The sequence below is a fragment of the Eumetopias jubatus genome, unplaced genomic scaffold, assembly GCF_037043125.1.
Source record: "Eumetopias jubatus isolate StellerSeaLion01/CBP00866 unplaced genomic scaffold, mEumJub1_p1.0 scaffold_10, whole genome shotgun sequence".
NCBI lineage: Eukaryota > Metazoa > Chordata > Mammalia > Carnivora > Otariidae > Eumetopias > Eumetopias jubatus.
Genome location: NW_028274816.1, coordinates 127018738 through 127032993, shown reverse-complemented (window position 1 = coordinate 127032993; position 14256 = coordinate 127018738). Strand labels below are relative to the sequence as shown.

General features: G+C 42.3%; 1 protein-coding gene across 2 annotated transcripts in view; it reads right to left on the bottom strand.

Moving 5' to 3' along the window:
* Positions 1-14256, bottom strand: part of VPS53 (VPS53 subunit of GARP complex) — a 139422-nt gene that overhangs the window by 27091 nt on the left and 98075 nt on the right. For both annotated transcript variants that reach the window (XM_028109024.2, XM_028109025.2), the window contains 2 exons: positions 13704-13782; positions 464-612 (listed from right to left, as the gene is read on the bottom strand). In XM_028109024.2, coding sequence (XP_027964825.1) covers positions 464-612; positions 13704-13782 — 228 coding nt within the window. The remainder of the gene's footprint in view (positions 1-463; positions 613-13703; positions 13783-14256) is intronic.

Here is a 14256-nt window from a genome sequence, read left to right as displayed (position 1 = left end):
TGTGACTCTAAGTAGTGGATTTAGTTTTATTATGCTTCTTTGGGGTAGAAAAAAATTAGTTCACCTACAGGCACCAGAATAAGCCCCAGCTGGATAGTGGGACACCTGGATTGTGAGCATGCTGGTGGTAAGTATGGCATTCAAAATAACCAAGTGATGAGAATGTTCCAGAGACACCTGGAACGGGGGGGGGGGGGAGGGCTCAATCAGTTAAGCATCCGACTCTTGATCTTAGCTCAGGTCTTGATCTCAGGGTTTTGAGTTCAAGCCCCGTGCTGGGCTCCAGGTTGGTCGTGGAACCTACTTAAAAAACAAAAAAACAAAAAAAAAGGAAGGAAGAAGGGAGAAAGAGGAGGAGGAAGGAGGAGGAGGGAGGAGGAAGGAGGGAGGAGGGGGGGAAGAAGAAGAAGAAGAAGAAGAAGAAGAAGAAGAAGAAGAAGAAGAAGAATGTTCCAGGACTTACTTTGCAAATTTAATGCAGAACTGAGTGAAGTATTTCCGCGTGGAAGCCAGGTTGTCACGGATAATAGGGACATTCTGCTTAATGTGAAGAATGACAGAGGTGACATAAGGGCTCTGGTCACCAACGTGCTCCACATTCTGCCACTGCATCTGAAAATGGAGACAGGGGAAGAGAAGCCTTTAGATCCCTCACAGGAGGACAGTCTGACCGGTTCCCGGGTAAGGGGCAGGTGGAGCAGCAATGAGACTAGAGCTTGCTCTCACGGCCGCCATTTTCTCTTGGGCAGTGTGTCTTATCCAGTGTGTCGTGGCTGACTGGATAAAAACAAGTAAGCCCACCTTATCCTGGCCAGTGAGGTGTGACTTAGGTATCTTTTCCTAACTTGCCCCCTCATGCTTGAAATAGCCTTTCCTTTCCCATCTAAGTGGCCATCTTGTAAAGGAACCCTCACCAGGCCGGTGAACTGGACTGTCCTGCAGCTGTTCCATCAGAAGGACAGGGCAGGGGCAGCCACTTGTGAGCAGGTTGGTAGCTTGGGAGATTGGAGGTGGTTGGGGCTAAGTGAAATGAAACCTGGATGACAGTTACTTAGGTCTTTCTCTTAAGTGAATTGCGAAGAGGGGAGGATTTTGAAAAACGGGAACTGGACATGATGTGACGCGTGAGACTTACTTCAAAATAATCTAGAGTTAGGAGGAGCAGATGAAAGAAGATTAATGAAGCTGGGTGATGGGTCCATGAGGTTTGTTATACTGTTTTCTCTACCTTTGCACACAGTTGAAATTTTCCATAATAAAACATTCAAACCTTACTCCTAAAACCTTTGAGATTCTGTTGGGGTTTCCATCAAGGGAAAGAAAAGCAGATCCCTGGCAATTACAGGGGGTGGACCAGGGGGTAAGACAGCAGCACGAGGATGAGGGCAGGAAAGAAGGGCGGGGGCTGCGTGTACGGCAGGCGCGGGGCAGACCAGCACCACCGACGGGACCCGAGTGGTCCCTGACCAGGCCATGGACACAAATGAGACACCTGCTTGGCTCAAGCTCTAACCATCAGAGAAATGGGAGAAATGCTCTGGAAAACGTCTATAGTAAAACAGGGAAAGAAGCAATGCTGCGGTGCTTCTCCTGCCTCGGATACATAAGGAAAAGAGAGGCAGCGTCAGCTCCCAGCCTGCCCGGAAGCTGGCAGCAAATGGGCACTTTAAAGATTTTTATTTATTTATTGAGAGAGAGAGAGAATGGTAGAGAGAGAGCATGAGAGGGAGGAAGGTCAGAGGGAGAAGCAGACTCCCTGCTGAGCAGGGAGCTCGATGAGGGACTCGATCCTGGGACTCCAGGATCATGACCTGAGCCGAAGGCAGTCACTTAACCAACTGAGCCACCCAGGCACCCGCAAATGGGCACTTTAATCCCCAAAAGATCAGGAATGTGCCAGAGGAGTTCTGTTGAGTCAGCCTCTCAGACTGGAGCTGGGCTGTCTGTTAAAAAGATCTGAAGCCAAACACAAACCATATAATATGTTCATAGAAGGAGGGCAGTAGTTCTGAGGCCTTGATGTCTCTGGCAAGAAAACACCATTTTTTTATAGAGCTCTTGGGGAAAGGAAAAATTCAATACTGGAGGAACTTGTTTAAAAGAATCATATTGTGCATGGATGACTCCCCAGTGCCTGCGAAGCTTGAGTGACTCTATATTTTGTCCTAATGTTTTGTCAAATCAGCAGATATTTATATTTTAAAAGCTTAGGTATGTGTAAGCATATAAAAAAGCAGGAAGGGACTTCCACCTTCATTTTAGAGACAAGAAAACCAAGGCCCAGAGACGGTTAAGACTTATGCAAGGTTCCACAACAAAGTGTCAGATAGAAAAAGGTCTCTAAGTTTTTTACTGGGGAGAATCAGAAACAATGGAATAACAGTGGAAAGTTCTATTGACTTTATATTCTAATGCTTTGGTTATGTGTAATGTTTTCCTCATTATCTTTTTATCTTATTCAAAAGGCTTCTTTTCCCATCTGATTTTAGAGAGTTGACCCATCCAAACAGTGAGCATCCTAGGTGAGCTTAAATGAGCTCATAGGGTGAGGCCCAAACTGACAGATGCTGTTAATGTCTACACTTCATCGTCTTCTCCCCAGCTCCGCAGCAACCCTTGGAGCAGAATGCTCTGGGTAAACATCGTATTCTGGGAAGGGAGCTTGATGCCCCCTTCCTCCCATTGCCATGAAGCTCTTCCACAGTAATGGCTATTGTTTTCCAAGTTGGCAGCATTTTATATTTCAACATCTCAAAAAGTTAACAAATAATTATCTAACAGAAGACAACCATAAAAGGAGGTGGTGATGTGCCCTGTTACTGGCTACAAAGCAACTCTGAAGCAAGATGGAGCGTGGGACTTCAAGTTCCCACTGGTGAGCTAACCCCTCTTGATCACCACTGGTCATGTCAGTACACATCCACATTTGGAATATAAGTGAAAAGATCTGATTTGCTTTAATACGTTAGCCAGTTATGACTCCACTGGTCAAGTTAAAAGAAGTATTAGCAAAAGTAAAGTAGATTTGTGATTTTAAGTTTAAGTCAGCTTAATGACATAAGGAAACAATTTAAAGTAACTGGAGAACAATGAAAGTTGACACTGATTTTACTATTTAAAAAAAAAAAATCTGCAAAATTAATTAGCAGTGACTCTGTCCAGTCACTGCCTCAGATGGGTGGATGCTTGCCATCACCCATCCCAGATGACTTAAGGTTTGAGCTGTAACCTGAATGGCCGAAGACGTGGACATTAGGACCCACCATATGCAGGTCCCTTTACCTGGCACTCTGCATACATCATCTCATTTACTTTTCACACGTGAGCTCATTGGGTTCTCACAGCAATCTTGTAGATGAGGAAAGTAAAAAAGCTTAACGAGGTTAGGTAACTTGCCCAAAGTTCCACAGCTGGTAAATAACAGAGTGGAGACAACCCAAGTCTGTCTAAAGCCTGAGCACTACAGCACCAGGCTGTTTCCTAGATGCTTGTTTAAAAAAAAAAAAAAAAAAAAGGAACCAAAGCACTTACTGTGTCTTAATCCAAGGTAAGTCTTGTTTCTCAGGTAGAAGCTAATGAAATATACAGTGATCAAGCAAAGTTCTCTTTCAAAAAAGGTAACAAAAAGTAGCCTGCTCTATAGGAACAAACATCATGAAAAGCCATCAGTAGGAGTAAAATTCCAACTTTTCCAGGTAAACTTTGCATTTGACATTTAAAATTCACCCCTCCCTACTTAAAAGTTTTCCTTTTGTGCTTTTTGTTTAGGTGGGACTGCACACGATTGTTCCTATATAAACGACAAGAAAAAACATTTGCAAAAGAAGCTGTAATTAAGATAGGATTCACAGAAACAGCGCACCAGGAAATGATCACACTTAGCTACAAGAGAGACTGTGGGGTCAGGGGCACAGCCCAAGTTTCTGTTACCTGAGGACCAAGAGTGTGACTGAGATGTTACCACTTCACAGGAAAGACTGGGGAGATAATCACTTCCTAGAGAGAGCCCACTGTAGCAGAGAATTCTGACCAGTCCACCAATCAGAGAATAGAGCTCACAACGAGCTTACTTTGGAACTTGTTTGTTGCTATATGAAGCTTGGAGAGAGGCCTCCTGAGAAATGAATTTTCCTCAAATTCCTACTTACTCATTTTGATCATGGAACTAGAGAGATACAGAACACAGACTGAGACATGTGGATTCTGGGAATATTTCAGGCACTCGGATTCTACTGTTCCAGTTTAGGCTGCTGGGCCACCGGGCCCAAGCAACAGCCCATTTGCTCAGGCAACTCTCAGGCACTCTGAAGCCTGTCTGGGCTACTTTTACTCATACAAGCATCTGCTATATTTATAGGTACCTCGTGCGTGCACAGCACTGGACCAAGCACTGTGTGGGAAATAAAAAGGGAGAAGGAACATTTTTTGAGCACCTACTCTATGTACCAAGCATCATGTGGTCGACATTTTCACATGAACTTACTGCCTACAATAAAGGAGGTAATAATACTCCTGCTTTATAGATAAGACAGTGATTTGCTTAATGAAGCATAACTGATAAGTTAGCAGGGCGGAGATCTAGAAATTGGTATGTCTAACTCCAAAGTCCATGTTCTTTCCACTTTACCCTGTTGCTTTCCAAAAGTGTTACCACCCTAAATGAACTTGAAATTAGCTGAAGGCATTGATGCACGCAAAATCTACTTAGGAGGCTGTATATATGCAGCTGATGTGGTCATGGCAGTAAGAGGAGGAAGATGCATGTTGCTTAAACTCCAAGGTCCCCCAAGATCCAGAATAGAAAGTGGAGTAATAAAGGCTTTAAGAAGATAAATACATATTTTTTTCTACTCACTACTAGGCCAATGGGAAGGTAAATTTGTACAACCTTTTCTCTTCTTTTTTCAAGACTTATTTATTTAAGAGAGAGTGAGCGAGCTGGGGGGGGGGGATGGGGGAGGGGGAGAGGGGAAGCAGACTCTCCGCTGAGCTCCCTGCAAGGGCTTGATCTCCCAAGAGGAAGATCAGAGCTGAAACCAAGAGTCGGACGCTTAACTGAGCCACCCAGGCACCTCTGTACAACCTTTTCTTAAAAGCAATTTGAAAATATCTACCAAAAATCTTAGCATTTTACATAGCTTTTGATCTCAGCAATTCCCTTTAAGGCAATTAATCTGATGTTAATAATCAGAAATGTTTAGAAAATACACACATACACACCCATACCCACACATACATATATGAAGTTGTCCATTGCTAGACTGTTGTTTTTTTTTTAAAGATTTTATTTATTAGAGAGAGAGAGTAAGAGGGCATAAGCTGGAGGAGGGGCAGAGGGAGAAGCAGGCTCCCAGCTGAGGAGGGAGCCTGATGCAGGACTCGATCCCAGGACCCCGGGATCATGACCTAGGCCGAAGGCAGCCGCTTAACCAACTGAGCCACCGAGGTGCTCTGCCAGACTGTTTTTAAATATAAATAATTGGAAATAATTATCAAAAATGAGTTGATTACATATATTTTTATGGGAAGGAGTATATTAGAACACTTAAAATGAGGAAATCTGGAGTCTGTCAGTCCAGAGTCCTAATACTGTCTGTCCAACGTGCTAAGTGGGTGAGTGACTTGGCTAAGTTACTTAACCTCTCTGAACCTTGGTTTTCTTGGCTATAAAACTGAGATGATAATGTCTATAATCCATACAGTTACTGAAAGATGACACATGGAGTGCTCTTAACATAGTGCATGTCAGGTATTAATTCCATGGTAAATGTTAACTATTACAATTTTAACAACAAATACTCTACTATGGAATACTATGGAATCACTATAATTACCGTAGCTCTGGATTAAATGACATAGAAAACTATTTACTGCTAAATGGGGGTGCCTGGGTGGCTCAGTTGGTCGGGTGACTGCCTTCGGCTCAGGTCATGATCCTGGAGTCCCAGGATCGAGTCCGGCATTGGGCTTCCTTGCTCGGCAGGGAGTCTGCTTCTCCCTCTGACCCTCCCCCTCTAGTGCTCTCTCTCTCTCTAATAAATAAATAAAATCTTAAAAAAATAAAAAATAAATAAATTTGCTAAATGGGAAGAAAAGTTACAAAACAGTACATAAAGTATAAACTTGTATTTTAAAAATATATGCATAAAAAGACTGAAATAAATCTATTAATTGGAATATTAGTGATTTAAATTTTCTTCTTTTAAAAAATCTGTATTTTTTATAATGAAGGTGATTTGCTTTGGTCATAATGAAAAAGAAATCTCTTTTATAAAAAAAGAAAGATGTGCTTTGACTTAAGTGGAAAAATGAACTTGAGGATTTTTCTTTTTTTTTTTAAGATTTTATTTCTTTGAGAGAGAGAGATAGCGAGAGAGAGCACAAGCAGAGGGGAAAGGGAGAAGCAGGCTCCCACAGAGCAGGGAGCCCTATGTGGGGCTAGATCCCAGGACCCTGGGATCATGACCTGAGTCCACGGCAGATGCTTAATGGGCTGAGCCACCCAGGCACCCCTTGAGGATTTCTTAACCATGGAGTTCTGTGCGCCTCCTGAAATAGATCTACATTTTAATGACTGAGGAAAATGAGAACAGATTTGAGGACTGTTCTAGCTATTTCAAAATGTCTTTGGGGGATAGTAATGCAGCCTCCTAAATTAGTACATGTTCACAATCTAGATACCTAATAGAAATTACATGCCAGACTGTAAGGAAATTTAATTTGTTCAGTTTCTTCTTTCTTTTGTTTCTAAAACCACCATTAATGGGCAAAAAGTGAAGTGTCTGATTTTGGACAGAGAGATTATTTTAACCTAGTGATGTGAGTAGCCCTAGGAAAAAGGACATAGTGAGGAGGGTACCATGGGACCAATGGTTTCTTTTTAAGGAAGCCACAGAAATTTTTAAAATCCTACTTAAAAAGCCCAATTACAACAGCTAATTGCTAAGGATTTATAGAATTTACATTTAAAAGACAGAACTCTTTGTATTTCCACTAAACCATGCCAAGCAACTGCCTTTTCAAGAATCAGGAGACTTGGTTTTATTTCTGGCTTCACTGTTATAAGGCTACATGGCTTTGGGCATATCATGAAAAAGAAAATAAATGCACTAGAATGACATTTCGTTACTTTTCAACGAGAAATATGCAAAGCAGACTGGAATACTTGGGTTGGCCGCTCAGCCCCTTTTCTCCCCTGTAGGAAAGTCATGGTGCCACATCAAGAAAGGCTGAAGACCAATATCAAACAGGATGCTTGTGAATGCTTGAAGAGCTCATAATCAGGGAAGCATGAATATTTACATAAACCCAGCAATACCAGGCACGCACTGACTTAAGACCCTTCCACTTTTAGGCAAATTACTTAAGCTAATTTTGCCTCAGTTTCCATGTTTGCCAAAAGGATTTACTCTTACTCTGTATGTATGGTGTAGTACAATCCTGCATGGAGACAGACCTGAATTTGAATCCTGGCTCTCCCACATGCTAGCTAAGAGATTTGGGACAAGTGACTTGACTTCTCTGAGTTTCAGCTCCCTTATCTGGGAAAGGAAGAAGGAAATATTACAGGTACCTTATAAATTTATTGTCGGAATTGAATGAGATACTGCAGTTCGGTGCTGATTCCTGGTAAAATGCTCCATAAATAATAACTTACTATCATCGCACAGAGCTGATCTAAGAAAAATAACGCAATATGGGAGGGGAAAGTGGTCTGAAAGGTAATTTTGACATAACGTACCCACAACATTCCTGTAATCTCAAAGTTAGAGCTTTAGAGAGACTGTTAAACTCTTATCGTATTTCACTTCCTCCATATGGGTCTGGCCTGTTTAAGGCTGTTCCCGTGTATTTTCTACCAAACTGTGCCACTCTGTGTTTTCCTCTCCTTTTCCAGCAGCAGGGCTCTTGTCTACAGTTGGGGAACAAATAGCTAGATGTGGGCATTTCCTATTTCTGACCTTCCTTCAATCAGCTTCAGGATACTACTTGTTAAAGTAAGAAGCCCTGTTATTGGGATCCCTGGGTGGCTCAGTTGGCTGAAAGTGTCTGCCTTCAGCTCAGGTCATGATCTCAGGGTCCTGCGATCGTGTCCCACATCAGGCTCCATGCTCAGTGGGGAGCCTGCTTCTCCATCTGCCTGCTGCTCTACCTGTTTGTGCTCTCTCACTCTCTGACAAATCAATCAATCAATCAATCTTAAAAAAAAAAAGGAGCCCTGTTATTGAGTACTATCAAGGAGCATCGTATCCTCAACAGCACTTGTATGTGCCTAAAAATTTTAGTCTACGACCCTGCCATTTGCCATAAACATACTCTATGTCTACCAGCCCCATGCAGCTAAATCTGTTCAGTAGTGCTATCTATATCTTACTTTGTCACCATTCTTTGGTCAAGTGGGTGTCTATAAACTTTAGTTCTTTCTTCTTCCTGCCCCTTTTACTTCAAAGTCATTCAGGGAATACTACTGTTAAGCTATGCCATGGAGGTCCAAAAAATGAGTAAGTAACAGCCCTCAAGTTGTTCAAAGCTTAACAGGGGAGAGAGATATAAAAAGAATTGTATAACAAAGCAGAGAGGCAGTCTATACTGTGGTATCTTTAGGGAGAAGGACATTGTGGGTGAGACAAAAAAAGTGGTGACACTGCAAGAGATCAATTTATTACTATTTTTAGAGAGGGAGAGAGAGAGAAAGGGGGTAGGAGGGACAGAGGGAGAGGGAGAGAGAGAATCTTAAGCAGGCTCCATGTCCAGCGTGGAGCCCAACATGGGGCTCGATTTCACAACACTGAGATCATGACCTCAACCGAAATCAAGAGTTGGATGCTTAACCAACTGAGACACCCAGGCACCCCTCCAAGACATCAAAATAGCCTGTCAATCTTGAAAAAGAACAAACTTGGGAGGACTCATACTTCCTGATTTTAAAGGTTGCCACAAAGCTACAATAATCAAAACAGTGTGGTACTGGCATAAAGACAGACATATAGATCAATGGAATATAACTGAAAGTCCAGAAATAAACCTGTGGATCTATGGTCAACTGATTTTTTTTTAAGATTTTATTTATTTATTTAATTGACAGAGAGAAAGAGAGAGACAGCGAGAGAGGGAACACAAGCAGGGGGAGTGGGAGAGGGAGAAGCAGGCTTCCCGCGGAGCAGGGAGCCAGATGCGGGGCTCGATCTGGGATCATGACCTGCGCGGAAGGCAGTCGCTTAACCAACTGAGCCATCCAGGTGCCCCTATGGTCAACTGATTTTTGACAAGAGTGTCAAGACCATCCAATGGGTAAAGAACAGTCTTTTCAACAAACGGTACAGGGATGTCTGTATATCTACATGCAAAGGAATCAAGTTGACACCATATACAAAAGTTAACTCAAAATGGATTGAAGGCCCAAATGTAAGAGATAAAGCTATAAAAAGCTTAGAAGAAAATACAGGTGTAAGTTTTTGTAATTCTGGATTAGGCAATGGTGTCTTAAATATGACACCAAAAGTACAAGCACCAAAAGAAAAAATATAAAAATTGGACTTCAACAAAACTAGAACTTTAGTGTTTCAAAGGTCATAGTCAAGTGAAGACAACCCACAGAAAGGGAGAACATATTTGCAAATCATATATCTGATAAAGGGTCTAGTATTCAGACTATAAAAGAACTTTTACAACTCAACAAAAAGACAACCCAATTCAAAAATGGGTAAAGATTTCTTTTTTTTTTAAGATTTTATTTATTTATTTGAGAGCGAGTGAGAGAGAGAGAAAGAGAGCAAACAAGCATGAGCTAGGTGAGGGGCAAAGGGAGAAGCAGGCTTCCCGCTGAGCAGGGAGCCCGATGCGGGGCTTGATCCCAGAACTCGAGGATCGTGACCTGAGCCGAAGGCAGATGCCTCACCAACTGCGCCACCCAGCCGCCCCAAAAATGGGCAAAGATTTCAAGTGACATTTCTTCAAAGAAGATACACGGATGGCCAATAAGCACATGAAAAGATGCTCAACGTCTGAGTCATCAAAGAAATACAAATACAAACTAAAAGCACAATGAGATAGAATGCCTATAATTTAAAAAAAGCATTGGTGAGGAAATAGAAAAATTAGAACCCTTGTACATTGCTAGTGGGAATGTAAAATGGTGTAGCTACTCATGGAAAACATTTTGGCAGTTCCTCAAAATGTTAAGCATAGAGCTACCACATGATACATGTGGTATATATGTGAGAATTGAAAACATATCCACACAAAAACCCGTACATAAATATTCACAGTATTATTCATAATAGTTAAAAAGTGGACACAACCTAAACGTCCATCAGCTGATGAATGGATAAACAAAATGTGGTATATCCACACAATAGACTATTATTCGGCCAGAAAAAGGGAGGAAGTACTGATACATGGATGAACATTAAAAACATTAGGCTAAGTGAAGAAAGCCAGTCACAAATGGCCACATACTGTATGATTCCATTTATGTGATCTGTCCAGAATAGGCACACCCACAGAGACAGATAGTAGATTAGTGACTGTCAGGGAAACGAGAAGTGAGTGCTAATGAGTAGGTTTCTTTTTTTGGTGTGATGAAGATGTTCTGGAATTAGCGGTGGTGGTTGCACAGTCTTGGGAACATACTAAAACCCACTGGATTATATACACTTTAAAAGGGTGAATTTTGTGGTATGTGAACTATACCTTAAAGTTTAAAAAGGGGGCAGATATTTTGAACTAGATCTTAAAGATTGGGCAGACAATAGTGGGAAGAGAATTCCAGGCAGAAAGAACAGAATGAGAAAAGGCATGGAGGCCTCCCAGAAGGTAATGCATTCAGGGAAGTAGAAGTGGCTCGGGGGCTGGAATATAGGTATATGCGCAGGAGTGGCGGAACTGGCCAGGTGGCAAAGGGACAGAAAACGAAAGGCCTGCGTGCTGCCCAAGGAGGAGGTCATGGGGTGCCTTCAGAACAGGGTCTCTTCCCAGGAGAATGACCTAACTACATTGCTTGGCTCAACCCATTTTGCCAGAGAAGCCTCCTTTCATCAACTCAGAATCATCTAACAATTCCACTCCAAGTGGGCAAGCCCAACACTCATTTTCCTCACTATTTATAAAATCCATTTATTTACAGCATCAATTATTCAAAGTTTTCTCCCCATCAGAACAGAAACTCCTCAAGGGCAGCTAATCTCCTGTTTCCAATCCCGACTACATAAACGCAAGTACCGAGTCCTCTGTGAAACTGCAAAGCAGGGTAACGAGACTGGCAATTTCAACAAAGTTCTGAGCTTTCCTAACTTTATAAATCTCTGCTCATATCGTCATCCTGTTTGGAATGCGCTCCTACTCACAAATTCGTTCAAGACTTCACCATCCTTTGTGGTCTATTTCAAATGCTACTTTGTTAAGGCCTTCTTTGCTTCCCCACCTGATACAAAGAGAGGGATGAACTCTCTCCGCTTTTAAAGAGGGCATATTTTGTACTTTTCTTATGGTGTGATTTCCCCATACCTTATACTGCTGTTATTTGAGCACTCCTCTCATCTCACACATCTCTTACCCCACACTTTCTGGAATCTAAGCGCCTTGGGGTAAGGTCCATGTCTTTCCCAGCTTTGCAGCTCCCAGCACGGTGCTGGGTAGAATCTGAATTGAACTGTCCAACTAGTGGCAAAAATGATGGAATCAGAGACAAAAATAAGCACTCACTTCTCATTTCCCTGCAAAACAGAAGTTTTAAAAAATCCTAGAAGGAACTACACAAAACAGGACGCAGGCACAAATAACAGAGTGTATGTTGAATCAATCTGTGACCACTTGGCTTGTTTATATCTGGTCATTTTCATCACAAGGATTTCATTTCACCAGAACTCCAGAGGACTCAGACAAAGAGTAATGGTCTCCCAGCTGCTGCGTTCCCTAGTCTGTGGTTTTCCTATGATATAAACAAAAGATTCTGGAGGTATGGTCTCTGTTAATATTTGCTGGTGTGGGTCTGGGGAAGAAACGGGTGGTGGTGGGGGGAGTGTGAGGGAAATCCACTGAGGAACTGACAGTTCATATAAGCAACACCTGGAGTGTTAAACTCCCCTACAACTGTTATTTTACTGGGGGAAAAAATCCACTCTTCCTTTGGTAAATGTAAAATTCTTTTACCAGCTGCATTCCAATCTAAAGTGTGTGGCAGTTCAGGAGAGATGGCAGCTGGAACAGATCACATGTAGGATACAGTGAATGTTCACCAGCAGCTAGGGAATAATCAGAGCCCAAAGAATGAATCTTCAGAGCCGTGTTCCTTTAAGAAAATGGGTTAGCCTCAATTTGCCTGCTCATGTGCTACTCATAAACACCGAGAATACTGGAAATAACACATCCACATCTGATTGGTGGAAGGATCAACCTTTTGAATAGAAACTCTGTGACATCAGCTATTCAGGACTCCCCACTTAGCTTCATAAAACCCTGCAGCTTAAGTTTTGGTTTTCATCCTATTTTTGTTAAATATTTACAATCTACTACAAAACTAAATTCAGACCAAATGTGTGCTTATACAACCCTGTGACACGGCCACTCCTCCTGACAAGAGGGAAAGGGCACCAACACTGATTGGCACCAGGCCAGTCACTCCCTTCATGCTCCGTCTCCACAACACTGGGAGGCAGAGAGCTGCATTTCACATACTGATGAGTTCACTCGGGCCCACAGAGGTTAAGTTATTGCTCAACACCCCCAAAGGAACAATGAGGAGAGTTCAGTCCGTCTGACTCCAAAGCCAGTGTTTTTTCCACTGTACTCTGCTATTGGCCAGTATGCTCCAGAGAAGTTCTTTCTCCAGAGTTTGTAAGAATGCTACAAGAGCCTGATAACTCAAGAACAGGCATTGGCAAACTTTTTCTGTAAAGGGCCAGACAGTAAACATTTCAGGCTTTTTGAGCCATATGGTCTCATGACTTACTTACGCATTAATTGTGTCTGCCACTGTAACACAAAAGCACCCACAGATAATATATACATGAATGAGCATAGCTGTGTTCCAATAAAACCTTATTTACAAAAACAACGGGTAAGACTTGGGCTACAGGCTGTAGTTTGCTGACCCCTGCTCTAGAAATTCTAGAGTGGGCAGCTTCATGTTATTTGGATTAAAAAGTCAATAAAGAACTGCCATTTCCAACTTAATTAATCAATAAACAAGAGAGTCTTCCATAGCCTGTATGGTCCATGCAATTCAGGAATTCACATTCTTTTAGGAAGAAAAGATACGGGCACATAAAAGCCAAATCGTAACACAAGGCAGCGTGTGCTCCAGAAGGGGACGGAGGCTGACTGAGGTGCCACCACATTAGGAAACCAAGGTTCACAACCTCATCAAATAATATTGTACTCAGAAAGAGTCAGAAGTTACTGCTGTAAGCACTAACAAAAACACCCGTTCTGGTGAGACCACATTAAGGTTTTTAGCATGTGTCAGATACTAAACAAAGACATCTCCTGTAGACTTAACAAACACACCTGTTCCCTGTCTCATTCTCAGAGGACAAGCAATTGACGTAAAGCACAAGATAAACTCATCTCCTGGAGGCCTTCCGTTCTCTCCCAGCTGACACTTGAGGCAGTGAAGAACCCAAAGAAGCCACAGGCCAGGGCTGATAGCAACCACTTGGGGTCACTCTTGGAGGTCTAAGAAGAAGCACTTCCCAAAACCTCACCTTGCTCATGGCAGTCAGGGCAGGATCGCAGGCAGCATCCAGATCTTGAACCAACAACTGGATGCTGCTAGAGATGACACTGCAAATCAAACAAATGATGGTGGTCATCACTTCAAAGAAATAGCTTTTTGAACGACTAACACAGCCCCTGCCAAATCTTTTAGGCACCCATATCAAAATTAGATTCATCATTTCATCAGAAAAACTTGAGTTTGATTTCAAAAGGGAATGGATGACAATGAGGAGCATTTTGGCCCTTCATTCTTGCTGCATGTCCTGGTCTTATCTGGGTGTGTCCCCACTGAGTCAGGTCACAAAATTCCATGGCTAGTCTCCCTAATCACTCCACCCAGAATCCCTCCTTCACTTCTTACTCCTAAAGCACCTGTTTGCTCAAAATGTTTGAATCAGAACTTGAAAAAAAAAAAGTTGAGAAAAGGAGAGGAAATGACCTAAGAAGAGAATCTTGATGTTTCCTTAGTAAGGCCTACCCCAATCTCATTTACTGAACACAACAAAAATATCACAAGGCAACACCAGCGAAAGAACTATT